General features: G+C 57.1%; 1 protein-coding gene across 4 annotated transcripts in view; it reads right to left on the bottom strand.

The window, feature by feature from the left end:
* PAX2 (paired box 2) overlaps nt 1-24494 on the bottom strand; it is a 90616-nt gene extending 66122 nt beyond the window's left edge. For 3 of the 4 annotated variants that reach the window (XM_056120642.1, XM_056120640.1, XM_056120639.1), the window contains exons 1-4: nt 24446-24494; nt 14126-14236; nt 10466-10631; nt 9596-9793 (exon numbers count right to left, since the gene is read on the bottom strand). In XM_056120642.1, the coding sequence (XP_055976617.1) occupies nt 9596-9793; nt 10466-10631; nt 14126-14236; nt 24446-24470 (500 nt within the window). In that variant the 5' untranslated portion in view covers nt 24471-24494. Of the gene's footprint in view, nt 1-9595; nt 9794-10465; nt 10632-14125; nt 14237-15294; nt 15426-24445 lie in introns of those variants that run through there. The other variant, XM_056120641.1, reaches the window with a different exon arrangement.
* Between the last annotated feature and the right edge of the window lie 1364 nt (nt 24495-25858).

Below are 25858 nucleotides of genomic sequence, written 5' to 3'. Positions count from 1 at the left end.
CGCCCCAGAGTCTAATTCCATGCTCTGGCCGTACGGCTGTGCGCGCTCCTGCCTTCCCGCAGTCCTTCCTCTCTCTAGTTTCTTACAATAGTTCGCCTCCTGGCCAGCTGCCCTGCCTCGCAGCTCTCTGCTCTGCCTGCCAGCAGCTGCCCAACCTGTCTCCCTCTGCTCCTGGTGGAGTCTAGGGCAAGGCTGGAGGCAGGCGGAGGAGGGAGATCCGTAGCAGAGCGGCAGAGCCCCCGGTGCAGGCTGCTCTCTCCTGCAGCTCCTGGTGAGCCAGGACCTCCCAGGCTCTGGGTCTTTCTCCCACGCTCCCTTCTGCCAGGAGCCAGGCTAATGTCCTCACTGCCATGCTGGTCAGCCTTGCGGTGAGCCATGCGCCCGCCACAGATGGCCACACACACCCCGTCCTTACTTCTCCTCCCAAGCCTGTCTTTGCTCCTCCACCTCCCTTCTCCCCCGCCGCCCTTCTCTTTCCTTCTCTCTTTCCTGCCCTCTGCGACTCCATCAGTTACCCAGAGCCCTGGCTCCCCTCTGCTCCCTCCATATTCTGGCTGAGAGGAGCAGGACCCAGTCCCCAATACAAGTGACTAGAATTCCCTGCCACTTGCTCCCCCCCTTAAACCCCATCTAGACCGCCAGAAGTCTGAGACCATTCTAAGTCCCTTTCTCCTCCTCACTTCTTTTCTTTGCTTCTCTTTTTTCAGTTTTGGGCCACACTCAGTAGTGCTCAGGGGTTACTCCCAAGCTCTGTGCTTAGGGATTGTTCTGGGCAGTGCCCACAGGACCATGGGGTGCCTCTTGCATGCAAAGTGTGTGCTCAGCATTTTGAGTTCCCTGCCAGCCCTCCATCACCTCTGTCCCCACTCGCCAGTCCTCCTTCCTTGTGGCCTCCCCTTTCTGTCTTTAAACACCCCACTTTGCTGTGGAATAAGCCCTCTCCCCTGGTGTCAGGGAGAGGAGTAGGGGAACTGTCTTAACCCCACACCTGGTCTGAAGCAGAGAGGTTAGTTATGTCCAGTTACATAGGCTGGGGATTCTGGACCACAGGATCCGGAGCTGAACCAAACTAAATGATGTGTTCTATCAACCCACCAGAATTTTCTTTCTTTATTTATTTATTGAATCACCGTGAGAACAGTCACAAAGCCTTTCAGTTCAAGTCTTGGTCAGTCATACAATGATCAAACACCCGTCCCTTCACCAGTGCACATTTTCCACCACCAAGAACCCCAGTATACCCCCCCTTCCCACCCACCCTCCGCCTGTGTGGCAGATTTCCACTTTACTCTATCTTTCTCTACGTTGATCACATTCATTATTATGACATAAGACCCAACATTGTTATTTCCACCAGACTTTTCAAGAGAGGAGAAAGCAGATTATATTGCCTTTTGTCTGGGGCTACAAGCCCAGCTCACACCTCCAGCTCATCTGCAGCTCCTGAGAAGGCCTCTGTGGGTCTGAGTCACACATGCCTCTCAGAGCCTATTTCTAGCCCGTCGGCCCTTTGGGGTACATCTGTCTCCCCCTGGTGTCCCTCCAACCAACCTGGCCTGTCTGGAAGGCCAGCAACTCTACTTCTCCCTCTCCCTCTGGGGGAAACACAGAATCTCCTCTCCCTCTGGGGGAAACACAGAATCTCTTCTGATCAGGTTCTCTCTTGGACCCGAGAGCATGGGCTGGAAAGGCAGTACAGTGGGCAGGGCAGTTGCCTTGCACATCACTGAGCTGAGTTCAAGCTCTGGCATCGCATATGGTTCCCTGCGGTGCCAGGGGTGATCCCTGAATGCAAAGTCAAGAGTAACAGCTGAGAACCAGCAGATGTGGCCCCCAAACAATAACCCAAACTTCCAGGAGCCTGGTTGTTTTTGGAGTCGCTGAGAAGCTATGGGCCCAACCTCTCCCTTCCCCCCCCCACCTCCCCAGCAACAGTTCTGCTCCTTCTGTACCATCCGGGTCATTCTCTCCTTTTCCACGTCCGGCATCTCCCCATGGAGCCTGGTCTCAGTCCTCTCCCAGCTACCAGGGATTCTCTGCCTGGTTCCTCCTGCTGTCCCCAGTGCTTCTGGAGGGGAACGGGAGGCTGCACTGGGACCAGCCCTAGGGCTCTGCCACTGCTGACTGTGCCTCACTCTGCTCTGCCTCCTGCTGGGGGGTAACCTGCAGGGTGGGGGTGCGCTATCACAGACAGAGCCCCTGAAGAAGAGCATCTTCTCAGTTGCTTACATTGTGGGTCCCTAATGAGTCCTGCCAACAGGGCTGACAGGGGGCTTCCCGCAGAGGTGGCAGCCCTGTAGCACAGCCCCTCTTCCTGGGGCTAACCCAAGTACTACATGCAAATGAAAATGGAAGGGAAAGTTCGCCCCATTTGCCCATTTCATGAGATGCATAATCTTGAGTCCAATCTATTCTGGTGCCACTTTTCACAATAGCCTAGCGACTACCGACTACCTACCGTTGACTGGCCTGCAGGGACCAAGGAGGAGGCATTCAGTCCCTATCTGTGATTGCAGATGTAATGTCCTGTGGATACCCCTGCCTTTCACCCACCCCCCACCCCTCATCTAAGCAGACACAAGCTGACTCACTCCAATCCTTATCACCCCACAGTGGATGGAGCATTCAGTTTCTGTGCCTAGAAGCCATCACATATATTCAACCTTCAGAGCACCAGAAAAAACATCCGTTCAGCGAGGGGTTGGGGGAGGGACCTCTCAACCCAGTAATTGAGTGGTAGATGGGGTAGACCTCGAGACAATTGAGCTTGTCTTTTCTTTTGATATTTTTGGGCGGTCACACCCAGTGATGCTCAGGGGTTACTCTTGGGCTCTGCACTCAAGAATCACTCCTGGCACTGCCTGGGAGACCATATGAGATGCCAGAGATTGAACCCAGGTTGGCTGTGCTTAAGGCAAATGCCCTACCCACTGTACTATTGCTCAGGACTGGCAATTAAATTTTCTGCCTGTTCATACTGCACTGGTATTTGGAGACTGCTTACAAGAGCCCACCCACCCCCATATTCGCCTGGAGCCCTGAGCTCTCCATTAGACCAGGGGATCTGCACATAGCATAAGTACCCCTGTCACTGTGTCTCCTGCAGGAATTTCACATTTGCCACCCCACTCAGAAAATGGGGGTGCAGGTGCTGGAGGGAGTATTCAGGGGTTCCACAGAATTCAGAAAACTAGTTTGTTCCCTTCACTTCATATAAAGAACAAGAAGTGAACTTGTTCTATAATACATCACTGTATCACTGCCATCCCATTGTTCATCGATTGACTCGAGTGGGCACCAGTAACATCTCCATTTGTCTCAGCCTTCAGTTTTTGCAGCCTCTCCTTACTCATCTTTCCCAATGATTAGAGGTTCTTTCAGGATCAGGGGAATGAGACCTGTTATTGCTATTGTTTTTGGCATATCAAATACGCCACGGGTAGCTTGCCAGGCTCTGCCATGTGGGTGAGATACTCTCAGTAGCTTGCAGGGCTCTCCAAGAGGCAGCTTAACTATAATAAATTAAAATTAAAATTTGGGGGACCCCTACCCAGCTGTGCTCAGGGCTTAGTCCTGGCTCTCTGTGCTCAGGGATCGCATATTTGATGCCAAGGATCAAACCCAGGTTAGTGGTGCACAAGGCAAGCGCCCTCGCCACTGTCCTATTGCTCCAGCCCCACTAAATAGCAGCAAGTCTCTGTTGTAGGGAGGAGCAGAGCAGAGACCTGTCGTGTTGGAGGTAGGACACAGGGAGTGGGGCCAAGATCCAGGACCACACCAGGCCATTTTCAGATAAGAGGTTTCCAGTTTGAGTAATACATACAATACATACAGTCACATAAACTAATGTCATCTCAATTTTTAAAAATGAAACTAAGACCTGCAAATGATAGAACGGGGGAGTTCACCCACACAGCTCCTGGAAGCAACATAAGGTGTCCAAGGGTCTCAGGACACAGCAGAAGGGACAGAGGGGAGGCGTGGCTGAAGGTGGACAGCGCAGAAGTGGGAAACAAGACAGCGGAGCTCTGTCTTGAGGGATTCTTCTGCTGGTCCTCCTGAGACGAATGGGGAACAGGACCCCTGTCCTACAGGGGCTTCTCCGGTATGCCCTCTTCTAGAGTAGGGTATTGGGGACCTTGAGTCATCTTTTGTCCTGGTTCCTACTGCTGTTGCTCTTTCTTTAGAAGCTACGCTCTCCCTGTGTACAAGTCCTTAGCATCACCTGCACAAATACCCTACCCCATGCTTGAAGAACAAGTTCATTCCCCAATGGTTCTCCACACCCGCAGACCACACAGCCCCTCGGATGCCCCGGATCGACTTCAGACAGCAATCCTCACTATGTGCCAACATGTACACAAAGCCACGGCTGTGCCCAGCCTCGCCTCCATGCCCTCCCCTACACTCCCTGCTCTAGGCACCCCTGGCGCCTTCTCTGGGAGCTGCTCTGGCTTGGTCCCATCTCCACTTGGCTAATTCCCCCTGTGGCCCCTGTATTGAACTGTTGTGTTGTCCATTTCCCTGTGACAAGGGCTCTGGTTACAGAGTTATTGATTGGTTTTCATGCAGACAGATGGGCCCTTCCCAAGCTCCCATCGAAATCCAGGGCTGTATGGGCTGATTGTTGCCTCTGAGGGTGTAGGATTGCACTGGAGACCACCCTGCCTGCAACCTCCTCTGTCCAGGCTGTGGACGGTAATAAATGGGGGCAGCGTGAGCGATAATAAAAGCAATCGAGTAGGTTACCTGTGCAGACACAAGATTTATGCCTCTTCATATTTGATGTGATTGTTTTATTGAGTTCTCAGAAGAGTTGGGACACTATTTACTTATTTATCCAAGGTTTCCCCTCCCTTTTCTTCTGCGTTACCCAAATTCACCTGGAGCTTTCCTGGCAACAGCCCTCTCCTGTCTCACTCTCCTCAAGACAATCTTCCTGAGGTAATACCTCAGGGCAACCAGCCATTGCTCATTCCAGGCCAGCCAACAGGGAGCTAGTCAGACCAGTATGATTGCTGGCCAAGAAGGCCAATCTGAAATCAGGGGGGAAAACTGGGTTTTTCAGGAAGACGGTGTCAGCAGCTCCTTTTAAGAAATAAGGCAATCAATGGCCATACCTCTGTCACACCTTTTGAAGAAAGGACCTAAGTAGCTGGTCCCTCTCTGAGGAAGAACAGCTGTGCAAGGTTGATTAGATAACCACCTGGCAGGTTGGTCTACTATTTATGATCTGGACTGCTAGGCTTAAGGACCACAGAGACAAGCCCTCTATCTTCATTGCTCATATTTCCTATGCAGAATTTTTAGTCCACCAACTTGCCTTGGATCTTTCCTATGAAGTCAAAAGCCTTGGGTCCCAAACCATGACAGAGTTTGGAGCTGTAGCAGATGAAGCTGTCCTCCCACTCAGAGTCAAGTCAAGCCCGGCCCAACAATCCAATAGACCATGTTTCTGGAATCTGAATTTGGGTTCAGGTTCAGAGAATATAGCCGCCACCCCTGAACATGTCTTCAACATTCCCTCAGGGAGGATGAGTGTGACCCTGTCAGCTTATTGGGACCACTTGCAGGTCATCAGCATTCTAATGCCAAGCCTCTGATAAAGAACAAAGACCTATGAACAACAGGGGATGGAATTTTTTTAACAGAGAACTGGGGGCACAGACTTCTAGATGCCACTGCTAGGAGAAAGTGCTCACTGGAGCCCAACAGGCCGGCAACGTGTGTGTGTGTGTGTGTGTGTGTTGGCTGATTTCTGAGAAACTGACTCTGGGAGAAAGGACTCCAGAGATTAGGGGCGGAGAGAGCTCTGGTCCCCGAGAAAGAAAAACAGAAGCACAAGGAGAGCTCATCCCAAAATAGGACCTTTGGTTCATTAGAAGCCCTAAACTCTCTGCAGTCTGTGCCTGTTTTTTACAGGAGCTAAACTGTCCAGAGCAGCAACTAAACCTAAAGACTATCATGTACTCAGGAAAATCCATCCTCCTGCTGGTCAATTGCTCAGGGATAAAATTACTTCCTCTTTTAGTAGTTCTCCCCCCACCCGTCCACTCTCAAGTCACTTCCCAAACCCAATGTGCCATCTCAAATCACCTGTTTATAAACTGGTGCAACCTACAACCTAGAAGCTACAACCTACAAACAAAAAAACAGTTGATCACTCTGTGGATTGGAGCGATAGTTCAGCGAGTAAGATGGTTTGCCTTGCCCATGCGTGTCCAAGCTGGGTTTGAACCCCGGTGCCCCATAAGGTTCCCTGAGCACCGCTAGGAGTGCTCTCTGCCAGGAATAAGCTCCAAGCATCACAGGGTGTGGCCCAAACCCTCTTCTCCCCACCAAAAAGGAGTTGATGACTCTATACTCAGCAACCAATCACCCAATATTGAGAATGAATCGTGTAAATTCCATGTGCTAAGCAACGAATGACATTCAACATGCTGAGTCAAGCGTCCAGGTTTTTGACAACTGGTATGGGGTTGGAAGACCTCCTTGACTTACTCTATGTGGTTTCCCTATAAGGATTTGCCAAGGGTTGGATCTCTAAGTCTCTCTTACAAACCGAAGCCGAGAAAAGCCAAAGCCAGTTATAATGCATGGAAATCAATTTTGTTTATGGCATATTTCAAGTGCAGCAGCAGCATCTGTTTTGGGGAGGAGGAGATAGAAAACCTGATTTGGCTCCGGAGGGTGAGATGTATAGACTGACTGTTTAGCCAGCTGCCTGTAAGTGCACGCCCTGACTCACAGCAGTTATAAAATATCAACAGAGGAATACCTCACCACAGACCAAGCTCCAAACCCATGAGTAGCCTGTTCCCCCAGTGCATACACTTTCTGGCTCTGCCTACTGCGACTGAGAATTTTACTTGCCCAGCTCCTGGCATCACCAGTGCCTTCAACAATAGCACCCCAGGCTGCAGAGTGAAACAGCCTCCAGGAGAAACCTTCTTCTCCCTTCTGAGTAAAGCACCAATGAACAAGAACGGAGCCTGGGTGCTTCTCTAACTCAGCAGCAGATGGGAAAGTTTCTGGAATCCATTCCAACATAGAAACTAGGAGCCAAAGAGCTAGGTCAGGGGTGAAGGTATTTTCCTGGTATGTGACTGACCCCGGTTCAATCCTGGCACCACATATGGTCAGTCCTGGTTTTCCAAGCCCCACCAGGAGTGATCCCTGAGCATAGAGCCAAGAGTGAGCCTGAGCACCACCTGGTGTGGCCCTAAAACAAAACAACAGGAAAAAAAAAAAAGGAACAAGGAGGGATTCTATCACAAAGCAAAATCAAGAAAACCCTAATTGCTCCTTGTGGCAGAGCCGGCTAGAAAACTGACCTCCCGACCCAGAAAACTGGCTGCTGGCACTGCTGGCGGCTTCCCCGCGTCTCTCCTCCCAACAACACCTGCCCACAGATGGCCACTGCGCCCCAGGAGGCCCCTCTGAGTGGAGTGGACCCTGCAGCTGTCCATGCTGCCAAGTGCAGCAGACTTCCTCCCACACCATGGCCCCGGGGCTTGACTGCCTACTTTCCTCCAACTCTGATTTTCGCACCTCAAGATCTCTGGAGCCTGATCCTGAGACACTCCCCCCCCACCCCCCCGCACGGTCCCCCTGCTCCCCTGCTCATTTTCAGAATGAGAGAATCCCCCCAACTTCTACCAGAGGCAGCTTCCCAAACCAGCTCTGTCAGCGAGGGGTGTATGTTGGGCAGAGGGAACACAGGGGTGCTAGACAGGGGAAGGGACGTGGAGGGCTATGAAGTCTGCCTGAATTGCTCTGCGTCCTCTACCCATCAAACAAAGCAAATCACCTGAACGGATACTTCTTGTCTTACCAATCCCCCACCCCAGCCCCCACCCCGGGCATGCAAATGCTCTTAGAGACCGCAGTGATGGCAGCGGTTCTCCTAAACACTTAAATACTCCGCAACCCATCCTCTGAGTCCCAGAACCCTTATCCTCAGCAGGACCACTCTGCTCACCAGTTCCCACTCCCTCCAGGACCCGCGGCAGTCCAGGCTCCCTGCGGCGGCTCCTGTAGCCCTGCCCAGCCCTCTTCCCCTCCCTCTCCACTTCCCCTATCTTTGCCCCAAGGCTGTCCCAGTCTCATTTTGTTTTGTTTTGTTTTTAAATGTAAAAGACTCACTCTCCTCCCCAGCACCCGGAACCTTTCTCCCGCACCTAGGTAAAGAGTCTGAATGTCAAACTACAGGCTTTCACTAGCAGGCTGGGTCTGGCCCAGGGAGCTGGAGGGTTTTCGGAGGGTGTATAATTAGCTGATCAGTATTATGTTACCCTCTTCATAACTGAATAACCATTTTAATACAGATGGCACACACTGGGATAATTTCTGGGGTCGCCTCGCAGTACGTTACTGCACGAGTGTGGCAGAGGGAATCTTCTTTAGCCAAGGTACATTCTACCAGCTAATTTTACCTGCTGTTCGCAGGATGATTTGGGATAATTCCACATCATTTGAAACAAAATTTTTTAAATAACTTGATAGGGGATGCCAGTTTCAGAAGAAAAGACACTCTCTGAAATATTAGTTGTCCTAATAAGGAGGCAAGGAAGAAGGCAAAAAAAAAAAATAACACGGGTGTGAAACCCTCCTTGTTAGTGGGGGGATTTGTCTTAAAATAGGAGCAAGGGGGCAAAGGCTGGCCATGGCTGTTTAGCCAGGGCTGTGGGCAGGTCTCTGTGGAGATTGAGTCCAGCCTCAGTTCAACACTTTCTCTGCCTCCCCCTGCTGCCTGAGTGTTCGTCCCTACACAGATGTGCAGGTTGCACACTAGCTGGGGAGCCCAGGCGCAGAGCAGACAGGTACTTGGGTTCTCCCACACAGCACAGTGAGCTTGTGCTCCCCTACATCCGGCTCAGTTCAGCATGTGTCAACTGCAACCACCTCAGCCTGTGCTGGGGAACTACTCTAAGAGAGGAGGTGAGACACACTCGTCTGAAAGCTCAGCCTCACTGGGGAGATGGGTCCCTCCCTGCTTGACACCCCACTACTCTGCTCCCTGCCAAGTGCTGACTGTCAGTCGCTGTTTGCTCCCCAGGCCTGGATCCTTATGCTCACAGGCCGGAAATTCGCTAGTGAGGTTGGGTTCCCGGGAGGGTAGCTTTTGGCAGAGAGGGTGGGGGATCCAGGACAGTTGGCTGCCCCTGGGGAAGGGAGCATGCCGTCAGAAAGAGAAGTCTGTTTGGAGGTGATGAATAGACACTGGTCATTTTCAAGTCTTCGGCTGTAGGCTGTGATTGTCTCCAGATACCAAGGCGCGTAATCTTGGAGTCTTAATTACCACAAACACTTGGATTCATTTCCAGGACGCCAGCGGGAGAAGCCTGGCGGGGAATACCCGGCTTGAAGCTGGAGACGCCCTCTCTCTCTCTCTCTCTCTCTCTCTCTCTCTCTCTCTCTCTCTCTCTCTCTCTCTTTCTCTCTTCCCTCAGAACCCCTCTCTGCAGTAACCCAAAAGTAGCCCAAAGAACTTGAGGGAGGAGAGCAGGGAGGGAGGCTGTAGACTCCAGAGGCAGCTCTGCGGGCAGGAGCTGGAGTTTGGCCTGGACCCCGCGGGTCCAGGCAGCTTGCTTACCTGTTGATGGAGGAAACGCTGGGCACTGTGTCATTATCGCAGATGCCCTCTGCTAGGAGCCGGTCTCGGATCTCCCAGGCGAACATTGTTGGGTTCTGGCGCTTGTATTCGGCAATCTTGTCCACCACTTTGGGCGTTGCCACCTTGGGCTTAGAGCCTCCGATCACTCCAGGCTTGATGCTGCCCGTCTCGTAGTACCTGCGCCGGAAGGCCGGCAGGGTCAGCGGGGAAGCAGGCAGCCGGCTGCTGCGCGGGCAGGGGCAGGGGCCCACTCTCCCCAATGGAGGCAGCAGCACAGGGGGGTTGGCTCAGCGTGGCTAAGTGGCTAAGCCGGCATCCAGGGGGTGTTTGGCCAGGGCAGAGGGACTTGAGGCTGGTGCATGAGGGGAGGAAGGTAAGGGTGCCCCTCTCCTGGCTGTAATAAGTTCCTTCCGAAGGGCAAGACCCCCTCTTGCTTAGGTAGTGCACCCCCGCCCACCCCCACGCACTGATCAGGGCTGAAGCCGCCCCAGCAACCCTCTTCCAGGGCCTGAAGAACATCTTTCCACTCCCCAACACTGACTCTCATCACTCCCCCAACCCACTTTGTTTTGTTCCATTCATCCCTGTGAAGTGGACCAGAAGAGACACCCCACTCTCTCTGGAGAAGGGAACAAAGTGAACCAAACGTGGCTGTGCCCCAGCCCATGCCCAGGAGGAAGTCTGACTCTGGGGCTCTTCGAACCAGTTCTCCCCAGTGAGTGAAGAGATCTCACTTGTCCCCTGTCTCCTGGTTTGGAGCCAACGACCCCAGCTAGAAGCCCCCCATCAACTTGCTGAGGCGGAGGAAGCAGGGCCCCCACCCCCCAGGGGCAGCTCCAAGGCCCTCACCTGCCCAGGATTTTGCTGACACAGCCGTGGCTGACCCGCAGCTGCCTAGAGATGTCGCAGGGTCGCACGCCCTGGTGGGCCAGCTCCACGATGCGCTGCCTCACCACGTCGGGCAGGGGCCGGCCGTTCACAAACACCCCCCCGAGCTGATTCACACCCCCGTGCCCTGCTGGGGAGAGAAAAGAAAAAAACAAAACACCCCCCACACAACAGAGACCGGCCATTAGTCAGGGTCGGTGGCCCGGGACATGCGAAGAGCAGGCAGGGCGGTCAGGCAACGCAAGTGGGGAGGGAGAAACCAGGGACTTTGGGCAGTGCAGCTCAGGCGCTGGGGACTGGGGGTGGGAACCGCACTCCCCACCCCACACGAGGACGCCGGCTCGAAGCCGACTGGCCACAGCGCTGAAGGAGGACCCGGCTCAACACCAGTGGAAAGCGAGGCAGAGAGTGAGGGAAAGAACGGGGAAGCAGGCTGGGAGGAAAGGGAGAAAAGGAGGGGGAAAACAGCAAAGGGGAAGTTATGCCAGCAGCGGAGAAAGTAGGAAAGAGGAAAGGAAGGGCCTGGCAGGTGCCGCCGGAGCCTGCCCGAACTGCAGGCAGAAGCGAGCAGTCAGTGTGTGCAGTGCGAGGACTTGGAGAAGGAGGATTTGGGAGAGGGAACTCTAGGGAGGATTGATTCAGCACACAAGGGCTAAGTGGGTGATATCCCCCATTTCGGATCTCTCCCTCTTTCCTTGTATTTATTTGTAAAAAGAACGGAAGTTTCCCTATGACTATGCCTAGTTTTTGTTTTGCCCTTTTTTTTAATCAGTTCTTTGTTTTCTCTATCTTTGGATACTTGAGAAACCCTATAAACCCTCAACCCCCCCAACCTTCTTCCTGTCAAAGCTGGAAAAAAAAAACAGGCTGCAGAAAACGGCTGGACTCGAGCGGGCTGGACAACAACCAGCAACGGTGCAAACAGCTAGCGCGGCCGGCTGCTCCCGTACTCCTGCCCGCTGCGGTGCGCCCAGCTCACCTCACCCAACACCCGCCTGGCCCAGGTGGCTGGGTACAGTCACCCAGACAGGCTAAGAGCTCCAGGACACCCTGTGCAGGCAGCACGAGCCAGTGGCATGTCTTCTATCTCTTCAGCGCACCGGCTGCGCTAGAAACCGCCGGGCAAGGGCATGCGTGGGCTTTGGCGGCCAGGAAGCAGGCGCGGGGTTTCTGCCCGATTCCTGTGCCCGGCTCCCCATCTCTACGGCTACCCTGCACCGCATTCGTCCCTGGCCTAAAATGGTCTAGAAATCCTGCACCCGGAGCGATCCAGCCGATCCAGCCGACGCGGCGTTTATGAAGCCTTCTCCAGGCGCAGCGCTCCAGCGGCTGAGCCAGGCCCGAGCGGGCCGACAACCTGCAGCCCTAGCCTGACCGGATGCGGGGCGACTTTCGGAGAAAGCGGGAACCTTTGCATCCAGCTCCTTGATCGTCGCCCCCTCCCCCCCCCCCCAGGGGTACCGAGAACAAGGGCCGATTGGGAAAACCTGTAGGGTGAGGCCTCTGATCTGAGGCCAGGAGGCGAGGCTACCTCTAATTTTGCGCCCTATTCTGGCTAGGGTCCCTACCTCTAGCCCAGCTACACACACACACACACACACAGACACACACACACACCACACACGCACACACCTCCAAACCCCCAACCATCAATAATTTAGGCCCCGGGAGAACTCGCGTTACCGGTCTGAAAAGGCGGCAGCTGCGGGCAGATTAAAGATGAATAATTCAGCCTCCCCGGGCTCCTGGCCCGGCCCCTCGCCCCCAATCTATGGGATGGGCACAGGAAGGGGGCCCGGCGCGGGTCCAGGCTGGGGGCCGGCCGGGCGCTGAGTCGGGCCTGGAATGCGCCGCTGCAGCCGCCGGCGGCGGCGCAGACTCGCACTGCGACTGAAGCTGGACCGCTTCAGTCCCCGGCCGGCCTGGCGTCCCAGCTCTCTCCCTGCTCCTAGCACCTTCCGCTCGCCAGCTTTCCCTTTGGGATTCAAAATGATACCCAGGACTGCCGAAGCTTGGAGAGTGTCCCCCGAAAGCAGCAGAAGAGGAATGCAAGAGGTGAAACGTTGCGGCAGCCGGCTGCGCGGCGGCGCCCCGTCTCCGGGAGGACGAAGAGGGGACCTGGTTTCACTCCTGGCGGAGACGCGCCGGAATGAGCTAAGTCTCAGCACCCGAGACCCGCCGCGACCTGAGGCCCCCTGGCCCGCATTCTCCCGCTTGGAAATGATGCAGGGAAATAGATTTTATCCCAGAAGTATTTTGTAAAGCTTTCCCCTGCGATGCTAAACGCATGCTTAGAGAGAAACAGCTCTCCACCAGCCAGGCGTTCTTGTCTGAAGCACAGATCTAAGCCAGGTCTAAAAAGTTTGCCCTGTGAAAAGTTACAAATCATACTTAATTATTAATCTCAAGAGAAGTTTTTCATTTATCTTTTTTTAAAAAACTGTATTTTTTCCCCTTCAGAATTGGTCTTCAAGCTAAAGATACATGACAGGCATTAAATAAATTCAAATTTCATTAAAACAAGTCTCCCTTTTCCAATATTTTCATTAATTTTCTTCCACTCCTCTCTCTCTCTCTCTCTCTCTCTCTCCCCCCCCCCCTCCTCTAATACCTTTCTGTTTTCTTGTCTTTGCTTCTCTTGTTTTTTATTTCTCTCTCCTTTCTGGCACTTGCCTTCCTTTTGTTCTTTCCCTCACCCCTCTCTTTGCCCGTCCCATCCCTGACCCGCTCGCAGACTGGACCAGCCTTGCCAGGGAGTGAGAGGCACGCAAGTAGCCAGCAGAATAGGAGGGAGATCTGCGGCACAGAAGACCCCTCCGGAAGCCTCTTCCACTCTTGCTGACTTGGATTTCTCCTCGGAACCCCTTTGTTTTTGGATCACCTCCTGGAGAGAGGTGCATAAAGATGACCACCACGTCCTGCCAATCTCAGACTCCCAACTCCAGAAGAGAAGGGGAAAGAGAGGGCTGGGAGGTGGAAAAAGAAAAGAAGCGGCAGGATTTCAAACCAGCCCCTAAGAAGCCTCGGTTGGGCTCGAGGCTCTGGAAATCCTGGGAGCCAGGGTCAAAAGAGGGCACCCCACCCCCATACTTTTCTGCTTGATTGTTCTCCCTGGGAGGCTGATGGGGCTGGGGGTCTCCTCCTGGACAACCCCAATGGAACTTTGAGAAGGGTAGAGACGAGGATAGCGAGGAGGGAGTGAGGGAAGACAGACAACACGACCCACGCAGCCTCCTGGAAACTGCCTGCCACAGTTAGTCCTGCAAGGGGGAGGGGGGCGGGGGCAGAGGGTGGCCAGGAGTGGGGTGGCTGGAGCGGGAGGAGGCTGGAGGTGTATGTGCGTGGGTCCCCAACTCCGGAGAAGGTGGAAGGGAGCAAAGTGGTGATGTCAGCAGGGAAGGTAAAGAGGCAGGTAGGAAGTCTGGTGACAGGCGGCGGAGAAAGAGAAAGAAGAGGTTTGAGAACGCTGGGAAGGAGGAAGAACGAAGTAGAGGGGAAGCGGTGAGGCAGCAGCCTCCACGGTGGGACCTGAACGCAGGGGGCCAGGGCCGCGAGGGGGAGAGCACGCGGTGGGGAACGCGGAGCCCTGAGCAGGGCCAGGAGCCGGGCGCCGGTACTCACGGTGCATCGCGGAGAAAGGATCTGCCTTGCAGTGCATATCCATGGGGATGCAGAGGAGCGGGAGCAGCGCGGCCGCCGCCGCCGTGTCGCCTCTCAAACTCAACTTCAGGACTTGAGGGGAAAAGGGAGGGACGATGGGAGGGGGGTATGAGCGGGCGCCCGGCCGCGGCGGAGCACGCAGGGGCTGGGGGCGCGGCTCTCCCCGCGCGATCCTCCCTGGCCGGCGGGAGCTCGACCAGCGCCGCGAACGCAACTTCCCACCGTCGGGGCGCGGGGCTGGGCGGTCAGCAGAGCGGCCCCGGGGTGGCGGGCGGGGCCGGAGGGTTCTGGGGGCGCATGGCGCACGCCGCGGCTGCGGCCGGGGCTGAGGCTGGACTGGGGGTTGCGGAGGCGGCTCGCTCAGCTCCCCGGGAACCCGGGCATCCGAGAGGCGGCGGGCGCGGAGAGCGCGGAGCAGGGGCGGCCCGGGGGCTCTGGGCCACGGCGCCGGGTCGCTCCAAGTGCCGGCGAGTTGGCGAAGTTGGCAGAGAAGTAGCAATCCTCGGGATGTCCGAGCGGGCGCCTCCGGGAGGGGAGAGCGCGGCCGGGCCCCCGCCCCCGGAAAAGGCAGCGCGCGCCGCCGCGGCCCTGGGCCGGGAGGGAGGGAGCGAGCCGAGCGGCGCAGGAGGCAGCGGGCCGGCCCCAGGTGGGTTGCGGCTGCGAGAAGACTCGGCCGGAGACTGGAGCTTCGGCGCCCGGTGTGTGTCTCTCTAAAAGCTGCAAAGCCCCCTCCAGACCCCCTCCCCCTCCCCGCGCTGGGAGATGGATGACTTGTCAGACAAAGGCAATAGATTCCACCACTCTGTGATTCGCCAGCGCCGGAGCCCCGAGCTTCGGCGAGGAGGGCCCCGCGCCTGTCACTCCGGTGCTGGCGAGGGGAGGGCCGGGAGGGGGGATCGGGAGGGAGGGAGCGACGGGAGAAGGAAGAGGGAGGGAGGGGAGAGGGCCGAGGCGGGGGGAGGGGGGAAGGGGAGCCCCGGATTAAAACTACGCAGAGAAACGAAACTCGCCGATAAGATAAACGTTAGATAAGGATAAAGAGCAACCGAGCTAATGAATATTCAGGCAACCGCTCGGGGCCGCAGAGCAGCCGCCGCGCGCCCGAGCCGGACTCCGAGTGGCCCACTCACCCAACCCCGCGCTCCGGCGGCCCGTGCCGGCCTGGGCCAGGAGGTCGCGAGCCCGGTGGGCATCTCCAGATCTCCAGTCCTACAGCACCCCCCCCCCCCCCAACTCTCAGCTCTGAGTTCCCTTCCGTTCCTTCCTGATCCTTCCTTCCTCTTTCTGGTCCTTCCCTTTCGCCTGTCCCTCCAGAGGTCCCTTCCCATCCTGTGCTTCCCCCCCCCCCCAACCGGTTCTCATTCCGGGGCAAAGTGCCCCGCCGTGGTATCTGCTCTCCCGTCCCACGCGAGGCTGCATGTTGGGCTTTCTTCGTTCCTTTGCCCAGCGGGGGTCTGGGCCACCCGGAACGCTTGGTACAGACTCCGGAGAGGACGCACCTGCCTCTGTGAGACCCAAAGGACGCCGGGAGAGCGCGGGGACTTGACTCCTGGACCCTCGGGTCGCAGGGAGAGGGGTTTGGGGAGGGAGAGCGTGCAGAGGCGCCAGGCGCTGTCGGCAGAGGATGCGGGAGCCAGCGCTGCCCGGCTGGGGAGAAGAGACTGCGATCGCGGCCGAGCGCCGCCCGTCGCCCGCTCGGCATCCGGAGCCCCGCAGCCCGCGCCTTCGGCCGCGCTCCGGCCCGAGCCGCCGGCCCAGCCAGCCTCCCCGGCCCGAGCCGCTCCCTTCCGCTGTCTCGCCTGCTCGGGTCCGACCGCACGGCACCAGGCAGGAGAAGCCCTTTGTCTCCTAACTGGTTAAGTACAGAATATCCGGGAGATCTTTATGAAATATTTTCCCTCGTCTCATAAATCATCTTGGCACTTCAGCTGATGTTTTAACTCTCCCTCCTCCCTCCCCCGCTTGCCTAGGTCTGCGAAAGGGCGGCTCAGGGAAGTCGGCGCTGCGCACTTGCCGCCCGGGCTCCTCGCGCCTCGGGACCCCTACGCTCAGACCCCCGGGCAGGCCGGCACTAGCGCCACTGTCCGTCCCTCTGGCTGGAACCCGGAGCTAGGAGAGGGGCCACACTGCCCAGTTCAGCCAGAAAAAAGGCTCCTTTGGGGCCTCCTTGGGGTTTTCAGAGTGCCCTTACTCCTCCGCGGTGCTGGGGCCCGGCTCAATCTGGCCGGGATTCTGAGTTCCCCCTCTTCAGGGGCTTTGCTGGGATCCCAGCATTTGCCCCTCTTCCTGGATCCTCCAGAACCTCAGCTCCACCTGCAGAGTAATTTCTGGGAGGAAGAAAACACACCCCTCCCGCCTCTCCCTCCCAGCTGCCACCCCACCCCACCCCTTCCTTTAGGCGCCTGAGCTGGTTCCCCTGCGCTGGAGGTTGAAGGCTTAGCGTCCAGCCCCGAAGGTCAGTTCCTTCCTCGGGAGACCTGCAGATGGCGCTCTCGGGTTTGCTTTGGCCTCACAACCCCACGAACACGCACTAACTTGATGTGGGAAGCGGAAAAGGAAAGCAGAATTGCGCACCTAAAGGGAACGGTTTCCTGAGGTTTGGGGAGCAAGAAGCTCACAGGTGGTGGTAAAACAATCTCCAGCTTCTTCCGGGGGGCCTTAAGAGCAGAACTGGAGAGGAGAGAGGCTCTGCGGAGCTGAGAAGGAAAGGAGTCCTTTGCTCTAGGTCCCTAATACAGGACCAGGAAGTATTAAGTCTTTAAGTCTTGGGGAGTCTAAACTAGAGGAGAAACAGGGCTGTGGGAGAAACCCCCTCCATCAAGACTCAGTAGACCTTTCTAGAATCAGATAGGCATGCCTCTGTGTTAGACCTACTGCAGGCAAGGGCTGCAGATATGTCCAAGATCAGGCAACAAGGACTTTTCACACTTTGTAAAGAGGGACCAGAAGTGTGCTGGATGTTATAGTCACACAGGAATTCTTTCGTGTATTCGCTTAGGGTCCTTCCAGGATCCAACTCCCAGAGAGCCCCTGAAAGGAGAATCCACCTCCCCACCCCACTTCTGGAACTTTTTCTCCAGCCTAGCAATATCTGGATGCCCCTCTCCATCCCCCACCCCCCAGGCTAACTGCTGGCAGCTGCCTCCTGGGCTTCAGCCAGTTGCTGGGTTTAGAAAGTCCTGGACTGGAGCATCAGGAGCCCTTACTTGTCTGGGCTCTGCATCTCCTGGGCTCGGGACTCAGGGCTGCCCTACAGGCGTCTCTCTGGGCACTGGCTGCTCCCAGATGCCCCCTTCCCATTCTCTCCTTTTAAAAATTTCTTCTATAGAGTCTAGTAGTGACTAAAAAAAATAATAAAGCAAGAAGGGGAAAAGGGGACGAAAGGAGAAGAAAGAGAAAGAGAAAGAAAGAGAACAACCCAACCCCAAACACAACCCAGGCTCCGACCTGTCAGGGTTGGTTGCTTTTCCCAACTGCCTCTAAATGAACCTTTTCTCTCTAGTGTTTTCAAAGCGGCCCTTCCACCCCCCAACCTAGGGGCATTTACACTTCAAACAAGGCACCCGCCTCCCTGCGGAAATTTAAAGGCAAATAAACTTTTGGGGAGTTGCTCTGATACCCATTGCAGGATTTGCTTCATTAGCCACCTCTGTGCATCTGATCTGCCCAATAAATCTTCCTTGTGGATCTCGGGCCTTCCGCCTTCTCTGCTCCCTTCCCTGTGAGGCTCGCCCCAGCGTCCAGTGCACTCCACCCCACCCCGTTGCCTCCTTTCTTGGTTAGTGAGCTGCAGCCTCCTGGATCTCCAGTTGCCTAGACTGAGCCTGGGTGGAGGGTCTCTGAGCCCCCTCCTCAAGTACACGCATCCATAGCTACTCTAAGTAACTCAAGCTACTCCCTGCGCCAGAATGTTGAAGGGGCGTGTGGTAGAGACCCTGACTGACACTCTGGCTTGGATCCAGTCTCTTCTGGGGGTCTCCTGCTCAGGCTCCCCACTTCCTGGCCCAGCCTGGCCCACAAGAGGCAAAGGTGTGACCGCGCCCCTCTGCGGGCAGAGCTCAGTCCCCTGACAGGGCACCTGAACTGGAATGGTTTGGGGAGGGCAGCCGGGGTGGAAGGAGGGGGAAGAGGCTTCTAGAACACCCCAGCTGTGCCCTTCCCCAGTGGCCCCGCCTTCCTCCTTTCACCTCCTGGGGCGCAGGGAGGGGAGCCAGGCCCGAGCTGTGAGGGAGGGGATTAGAAATTCCGAAATTAAATGTATCTCCCTAGGAAATGCTTCCCACAGCGCGGACCAAATTAAATGCATTAAAGTTGGGGGGGGGGCGGGGTGGTTAAAGCTGTTTGAATCAAGTGGGGAAGCGCTAGTCCGAAGGGAAGAAAAGCAAAAAAAAAATAATAATAAAACAGAGGTCGAGGAGAAGGAGGAGAGCGAGAGCAGCGACTCCGGCGCCCGCTCCCTTCCTGATTTGGTCCATTTCGGAAATCACCACCACGAGAAAGAAAAGTTGTGCGGAACATCCAAGGCCGGATCCGGACCCGCCACCTTGAGCCATTCACCACCGGGGTCCTGGGCGCCCCAGGCACAAACTAGGGCTGTCAGCTGTCGGACAGTGGTGGTGTTCCCCGGCTCCTTGTCCTGCTCGCCGGCCAGGCCTGCTCCCCGCCTGGCCCTTCCCCTCCGCCTCCCAGTCCCTCCCGGCCCCTCCCCCTCCCAAGCCCTCTGGTCACGTTGGAGGATGGTGGATTTTTTTTTTTTTTGGAAGAGCTTCTGGTACAATATGGAGCACCATGGGCTGCAATTTCACACTCCACGGCACATTCCCCCTAAAGCTACTTTCTTTTTTTTTCCATCTAAGACCCCCTAATTTCTGCTTCCTCGGTCTCTCTCTGGCTCCCTCCCTCTCCCTCCTGCTCTCACTCCTCTTTGCCCCCTCCCCCGCTTTTGTTCCCAATATTTGGGCTCCCTGCTTGAAGCCCGGGGGGCCAGGCTGCTGGCTGTCCCGCCTGCTTAGTCTGTTGCTCCTGCCGCGGTGGCTCGCACGTGCGGTGCCTTTATCCTCCGCGCCCCACCCCCCTGAACCCGGCTTCTCTCACGAGGGCCCCGCGACCCGCCCAGCCCTTCACAGCCCCTTGGAGGAGAAAAAAAACAATACAAGCCACTTGGCCACCACAGCAGCCTCTTAGCGGCACGGGCCTGCCAGGTGGCCAACGCCTGTGGACCACCCTACTGGGAACTTTGGGGAGGGGAAAGCAATAGTGAAGCCTGGAGAACCGGGGCCAGCCAGGCTATAGACTGGAGGCAGCTGAGCATCCAAAGGAGCACTAGAGAGAGGAGTGAGCAAAGACCCAGCGAGCCCTGGGACTGGGGCTCAGCCCTGAACGCAGCCTCCCCAACTCCTCCTTCAACGACTTAGGCACAGCAGAAGGAACATGCACCCCACCGTCCCATTGGAGGGGACTACCACCCCTCCCCCATTCAATCCCTGTGCCTCTCTGGCCTCAGTTTTCTCACCTGTAAAATAGGGATATTCTAGGTGAGCCAATGGGGAGCTATTGTGAAACCCAAGTGTTTCTCTGCAGATTGAGGAACTGGCGCCCAGCTTCTGAGCCTGTCCCAGAGAGGGAGGAAAAGACCCTGACCTTGGGGGTGGTGTTTTGAGCCCCTCCCAGTAACCTAAGACTGTCTTAGTGCCTCTCTTAGTCTTCCTGTTCTCCATCCTGGACTCTTTCCCCCACCCCAATCCCCCAGTGTTCATCACTCTACTCCCATCTTCATGGGCAGCCCTCCATTCCCACATTTGCCCAGTGCAGCTGTCAGAGGACCGGAGAAACCCCTCTCCCATCCCCATTCACCATAGCCAGGTTAATTGTGGCCTTGGGCACGGTCCCCTTTGGGCAAGTCTGCCAAAACCGTTGGGAGGAGTTAGCCCATTGGCAGAGACTTGGGGAAGGGGATCGCATCCAGTCCAGCTCCAAACAAAGCAAGTTGGTCCTCTCAGAACCTACAGTCAACCTGCCAAAGTCTGAGGAGAGGAGACGGTGGGGGAGAGGCCTGAGGAGGGAGGTGCAGCTAGAGGGAGGAAGAACAGGGATGTGACAGGAGCGCGCATGGGACCTCCGAGCACTTGCCTCAGCCGGGCCTGAAGGGGCCACGTTGGGTGCCGCCAAGGTCCCAAGCCGGCCATCTGCCTTTTCCCTTCCTCCCTAAGGCAGGACAAGCGAGTTCGGGTGTCGGTGGCCAATGATTAACCCTCTTCCCAGCCAGGCCTGGAGCTTTGCAGCCTGACCCGGCTGTGGTCGAGGGCGACCACGCCGCTGGCCCCAGACGTCCCTGCACTGCCACCACGACCAAGGGGGCTGCGGAGGCCGTGGCCAGGGGCATCCTGAACCGAACGAAGATGCAGGGCAGGGGAGCGCCCCTCCAGATGCGGCGCGGGGCGGGAGGGGGGGTGCGGTCAGGAGGAGCAGCAGTCGCTGCCGGTGTGGCAGGAAAGGCAGGGGCCAGACGCCGGCAGCGTGGAGCTAGCGAGAGTGGCAGGGGGGCGGGAGGCCCCCGGCGGGCTGAGTTTTTGCGGAGTTGCGAGCCGGCACCAAATTCTGCGCGCTCGGATGGATGCGTGCGCGGCGCCCGCCGCCCTCCTCCTCTCCCACAGCCGCGCCGAGGTGAGGTGAGGTGCAGGCAGAGGACGCGCGCGAGCGGGAGCGGGTAAGGCCGGGTTTGGGGGGGGGGTGGCGTGGGGGGTAGCCCCGCCAGCCTCACCGAGAAGCCGCGGGGCAGGGCCGCCTGGGCGGGGGACGGGCAGCTTGGCGCCCGCCGCCAATGGCTGCAGACAAAGAACGGGAGCGCAGGGCAGTGGGGGAACCTGAAGCGAGGTGGGACGGGGACCGAGGTTGAGGGGGCCGGCAGGGGACCGGCTGAAGTGCGTGCAAGCTTGTCGCCTCCGCCCTCCACATCCCAGAGCCGGGACATCCCAGGGACTCGCTCCTGCTCAGGTTCCTGACCCTCCGGCCTGTAGCCTGGGAAGGGAACTGTGGGGCTGAAGCAAGGCTGGGGCTGGGGCTGGGGTCCGGGATGGGAGGTTGGGGCGGTTGTAGTTGTGTGGGAGTGAGTGACTCTTGCATGCGCAGGGGGGGGGGGGGGTAGGCAGGCAGGGAGGGAGGGTGACCTTCGTTGTAAAGTCAGATCCCAGTCAGGGCGGTGGCATTTTTCAGTCCTCCACCTTCTGGGGTCCAGACCCCCAAACTGAAACAAAAGAGCTAACTAACCCCCTGGAGTCAGGGTGAAGCTTTGGGGTGAGGGAACTGGTGGTAGAGAAATCGCTTTTGTTTGGGATTTTTGGGTTGTCCGGCATCTTCTAAGATTATTTCTTAACTTTCCATAAGTTAAGAAAAAATATGCAAAGTAAATCTGGGACAAAATTAATGGGTCCCAGGAGATCACTTCTCCAGGTCTGGCCAGAAGTCGGTCTGGATCCCGGGCTAACGAATATATTAAAACAGACTTACGGGGAGGGAGGAAGCCTCTTTCCATTCCTAAATCAATTAAGGAGACTTTTTAATGTGTCTTCTTGGGGGTCTATGGGCCCAGGTTGAGGGAATCTGGATGTTTGGGTGTTGCGGGTGCAGGGGTGTGAGGTGGTGGAGAGGGGTGTGGGGACAAACAGCCAGTCCCAGGCAGGGCTGAGACAGGAGCTCTGGACATTACCCCAACCTCCCCCTCCTCCCTCTGCCCTCCCGGAGGCAGCTCTGAGGCCAAGGCCTCTGCAGCCTCTTCCAGAGGGGCCGCCAATCAATCCTGCAGGTCAACACAGCAATTAATAACGGGGTGAGGAGGCCTGGAAAAGAGGGCGGAGAGGCGACAGGCGGTGTCTCCCCCAGGCCCTGAGCACCCGGGCGGCAGCACCAGGGAGTGGGAGGGGTCTTGGTGGGTGTGTGTGTGTGAAGAGGAGGGGGAGAGAAGAAACCTGGGAGCCCTGTGTGGGCCAGGGAGTGGGTTTTAGAGGCCCTGGAGGGACACCCAGAGGACTGGCAACAGCGAACGGGAGTGTCAGCTGGGCCATGCCAGCGGAATTAAAGAACCACAAAGAAATGTCTTGCTTTTATGGATCTGGGGGGTCTTGGAGGCAATGCTAAACACCAACGTGGCCCTTGGGCTGCCGATTCTGTCCTCTTCTCCCTTCCCCTCTTATTGTCGGCAGAGTTTTCGCTGTTTGCGAACAACCTCAGCGAGAGAAATAAGACCCGCTTCCTCCGCAAACCCGGTTGCGGCGGCCGCCGCGCTCGGGCTCCCGCCAGGCACGCACGCTCGCTCGCTTGAGCGCCGCGCGCATTGTCATTTGGAACTAGCCGCTGGGGCCCAACGGGTTGCCAGGGCTGCTTCGGCCAGATAAGTGTAAGGAAAAGATGCGGTCAGAATGAGGCAGGACTGGGCAGTGGAAAGAGAAAGAAGAAATAGGAAAGGCCGCAGCGGGGAGGGCGGGAGACGGTTCCCTTAGCTCCCACGCACGCGGGCCCAGCTTCGCAACGACTCCTACTTGGGCTGGCTGGAGCGCCATCCCGCACCTGGAGAGGCTGGAAAAGGAGGGAAGGGTGAGTGTGTGCAGGGGTGCAGCCGCTCCTTCTGGGGATTGTGCCACGCTCGCCTGGGAGGGTCCTACCCAGCCAGGCTCAGGTAGGCATAGGCCCTTTTCTGCGGGACCTGCAGGCTTCCAGAAATTTGGGGTGAGGGCTCTGCCCGGTGCTCAAGGAGGCAGACCACCTTGGACATTCTCCTGAGGCTGGGGAGGGGCCTGCCCAGGTCTTCGGGGAGCCTGGAGCTGGAAGTCAGTTCTATTCCTCTCCAGTCTGCGGAGCAGCAGGAAACACCTTCTCTGAGGAAGGAAAGACCAACGCGGGAGTTCTGGAAATCTAAAGCGAATGAGGCTGGGAAAGAAGGAGGGCTGCGGGGTCAGGTCGATTCTGCCAGACTGTCAGTGGATTCAGGCCCTAGGAAAAAAGGGGCCCTGTGCAAGGCAGGAAGAAAGGGGGAAAGCGGTTCCCGGGAAGGCCCAGCCATTAGGTCTGTCCTTGGGCTGCATATTTATACGGTCGAGGGGGTGCACAGATGGGCTCTCAATTGAATTCCATCTTCAACACCATCAGAGATTGATTTTGTACTCGCTTTTAATTTTGCCATAATTAATTAGATCATTACAACTGTTTGCTATTGATCTCCCTACTTAAACCTCTGGTGCAGGGAGTGGCCCAAAGCTCTAAAGGCCCAGGAGGCCACAGTGGATACTCCTGAGGGAGCTGCATCCCTAGAGGGGGCAAAATTCCCAAGGGGGAATAGAGGCCACCTTGGGCCTGAGCTGAGTCTCCCAGGAAGGGCTGGCCAAGGCCAGACACAGTTTATCCGTGGAGAGAACTAGACCCTGAGCTGTTGGGGGTGGGGGGGGAGGAAAGAGGTGGAAGGAGGTTGGGGGAAGGAAGGTGAAGCATGAGGCAGGAAGGTGGCAGGAACTCTGAGTTAGTCCTTGACTGGAGTGGAAGGGTTTGGGAATCTGATCCAAGCCCTCCATCCCCACTAACGGGAACTTGTCTCCCTTCGCTTTGCACCCCTGAACTGGGTGGGGGGGAGAACAAGCAAGTGGGTAGACGGAGCTGAGCTGCCTGTCCCAGAGGAGAGGTGAGGTGGGGGAGACAGACAGACAGACACACCAGTGGTGAAAAGCTTTGGATTCTCATCCCCACCAGGATCCCGGATCCCTTCAGCAGGTGACCCCTGCCCTCCCCCCCACCTCTTCAGAGTTGTTGCTTAGTGGGGGCCAAGATTCTTCCAACACTCTGCTCACACTTCAGCACTCACTACCCCAGTGCATGCCCACCTCGAGCACGGCCCACTCCACATCCTTTCCCCCTGCCCCCAGAAGGGGTCCGTGACCGAGCTCCCAACTTGGAAGAAGTTGTAGGAAATATTTATGCACCCAGGAGAGTGGTGTGCCCTAGTCCTGCCGGCTCTCTGGGAGGAAAGGTTAGCTTCTACAGAGACTGAAAGAAGTTGTGAGGATCGCGTTTTCTGAGTGTAAAGTTTGAGGATTTAGAGGACCCCAGGAGGGAGAGCTGCCCCAGTCCCCCGTGTACTATTTGCCCCCACCCCGGTGGGTAAGAGCTGGAAAAAAAAACCAAGGAGGTTTGTCCTGTGCCCTGCCGCAACCATCGCCCCCCCCCCCCCGCCCAATGCCCGCCCCCCCATCTCAGGCCTGCCCCGGGAGCGGGGATGGGTCGCTCCCCGGTTCTTACCTGCCCCGCCGGCAGGCTGTTCCATGCTCTGGTCCCCGCCGCTGCCGTCTGGGCCTGGTTCTCGCTTCTCCGGCTTCTCCGCGACCCAACAGCGCGTCTCGCCTTGGCCGCCGCCACCCGGAGATCTGGGCGCAGCCACCCAAGACCGAGCGGCTCAGATAACCCCGGCTGCCCGCCGCCTCGGCGGTGCGCTCGGCTCGCGCCCGTGCCCGCACCCCCCGGCCGCGCCGAGGCCCCGCCACGCGCGGGGCAGCCCCCGCTCCCCGCCCCGCGCACACACGCACGCCACCCCCCAAAACCCCAGCCAGCCGCAGGCAAGCCGACCCCCGCACTGCCGGAGGCACCCACAGACCGAATCCCCAGCCAGACGCGGGCACACACCCTCTCACCCCACCCCCTCCTTCGCTGCCGCACGCTCCCGCGTCAGCGAATGCCCGGCGAGCCCCCGCCGCCTCTCTCCCCCGCGCTCCCCAACTTTGTGCGCTTCTCTTTCCCCAAGACTCTCAGTCCTCACCCCACCCAACTTTTTCAACCCCGAGCCTTCTTCGAGCCTGTCACCCGCCCCCCCCACCAATTTTAGCACCCCCCCCCGTTTTAGCCTGTCTTTCACAGGCTTCCCACAGACGCACCCCAACTTTCTCTGATAACAGGGTCACCACCACCCACCAAGGTCTCTGACTCCAGAACATCCTGGATCTGCTCACAAAATCCTTCCCGGACTCCCCCTGCTCCACAATTTTTTATTTTAAAATTCAGAACAAAAGGAAAAGTTCTCATTTCCTTGCCCTTAAAGAGATGGCAAAGGCTGGGACAGGGAGAATCACTAGAGCCACGACCCCCAACCCCTATCACCCCACCCCCACCCCTGCCATACCATACCATAACATTCTGCTCCTCTCCCTCGTCTCTGGAATCCTCAGCCTCCCTTCCCAACACCCCAGCTTTCTGCCCCATCCAAGCACACTGTAGCTGTTCCCTAATTCTCTCCATAAACCCTCAGAACCCACCTTATCCCTATACACCCTCTTGCCTCCCGTCATACCCCATATCCTCTCACCTCCCTAGCACTATCTCCTCAGACCATCTCATTTGCCCTCCTTGTTACACCCCCTTATAGCTGCCACCCCTGCCCCATCCAGTTTTCCTCATGCTTTGCTGAGTAACTCTAAGAGGCTTCAAGGAAAGTACTGCCTAGGCCCCCAGGTATAGGCAGGTTGCATCTCTGCATGTACACCTCCAACCCCCAGGCAGAAAGGAACCAGGTGAGGGGTCAAGGTCCCCTGGAGCCCCCTTAGCTTAGACTCTGGGAAGCCTTCCCATGGCAGGTCCAACCCTCTTTGGATAAGTTCCTCTGGAAAGATGTGCGCCCTAGGGCAGTGAATGTGGGTGGCCACCATGGGCCATCTTCACCCA

Source organism: Sorex fumeus, unplaced genomic scaffold, assembly GCF_029834395.1.
Source record: "Sorex fumeus unplaced genomic scaffold, SorFum_2.1 ptg000043l, whole genome shotgun sequence".
In the NCBI taxonomy this organism is placed as follows: Eukaryota; Metazoa; Chordata; class Mammalia; order Eulipotyphla; family Soricidae; genus Sorex; species Sorex fumeus.
The sequence above is the reverse complement of the archived record's forward strand: the minus strand, read 5'-3'. Positions and strand labels throughout refer to the sequence as shown.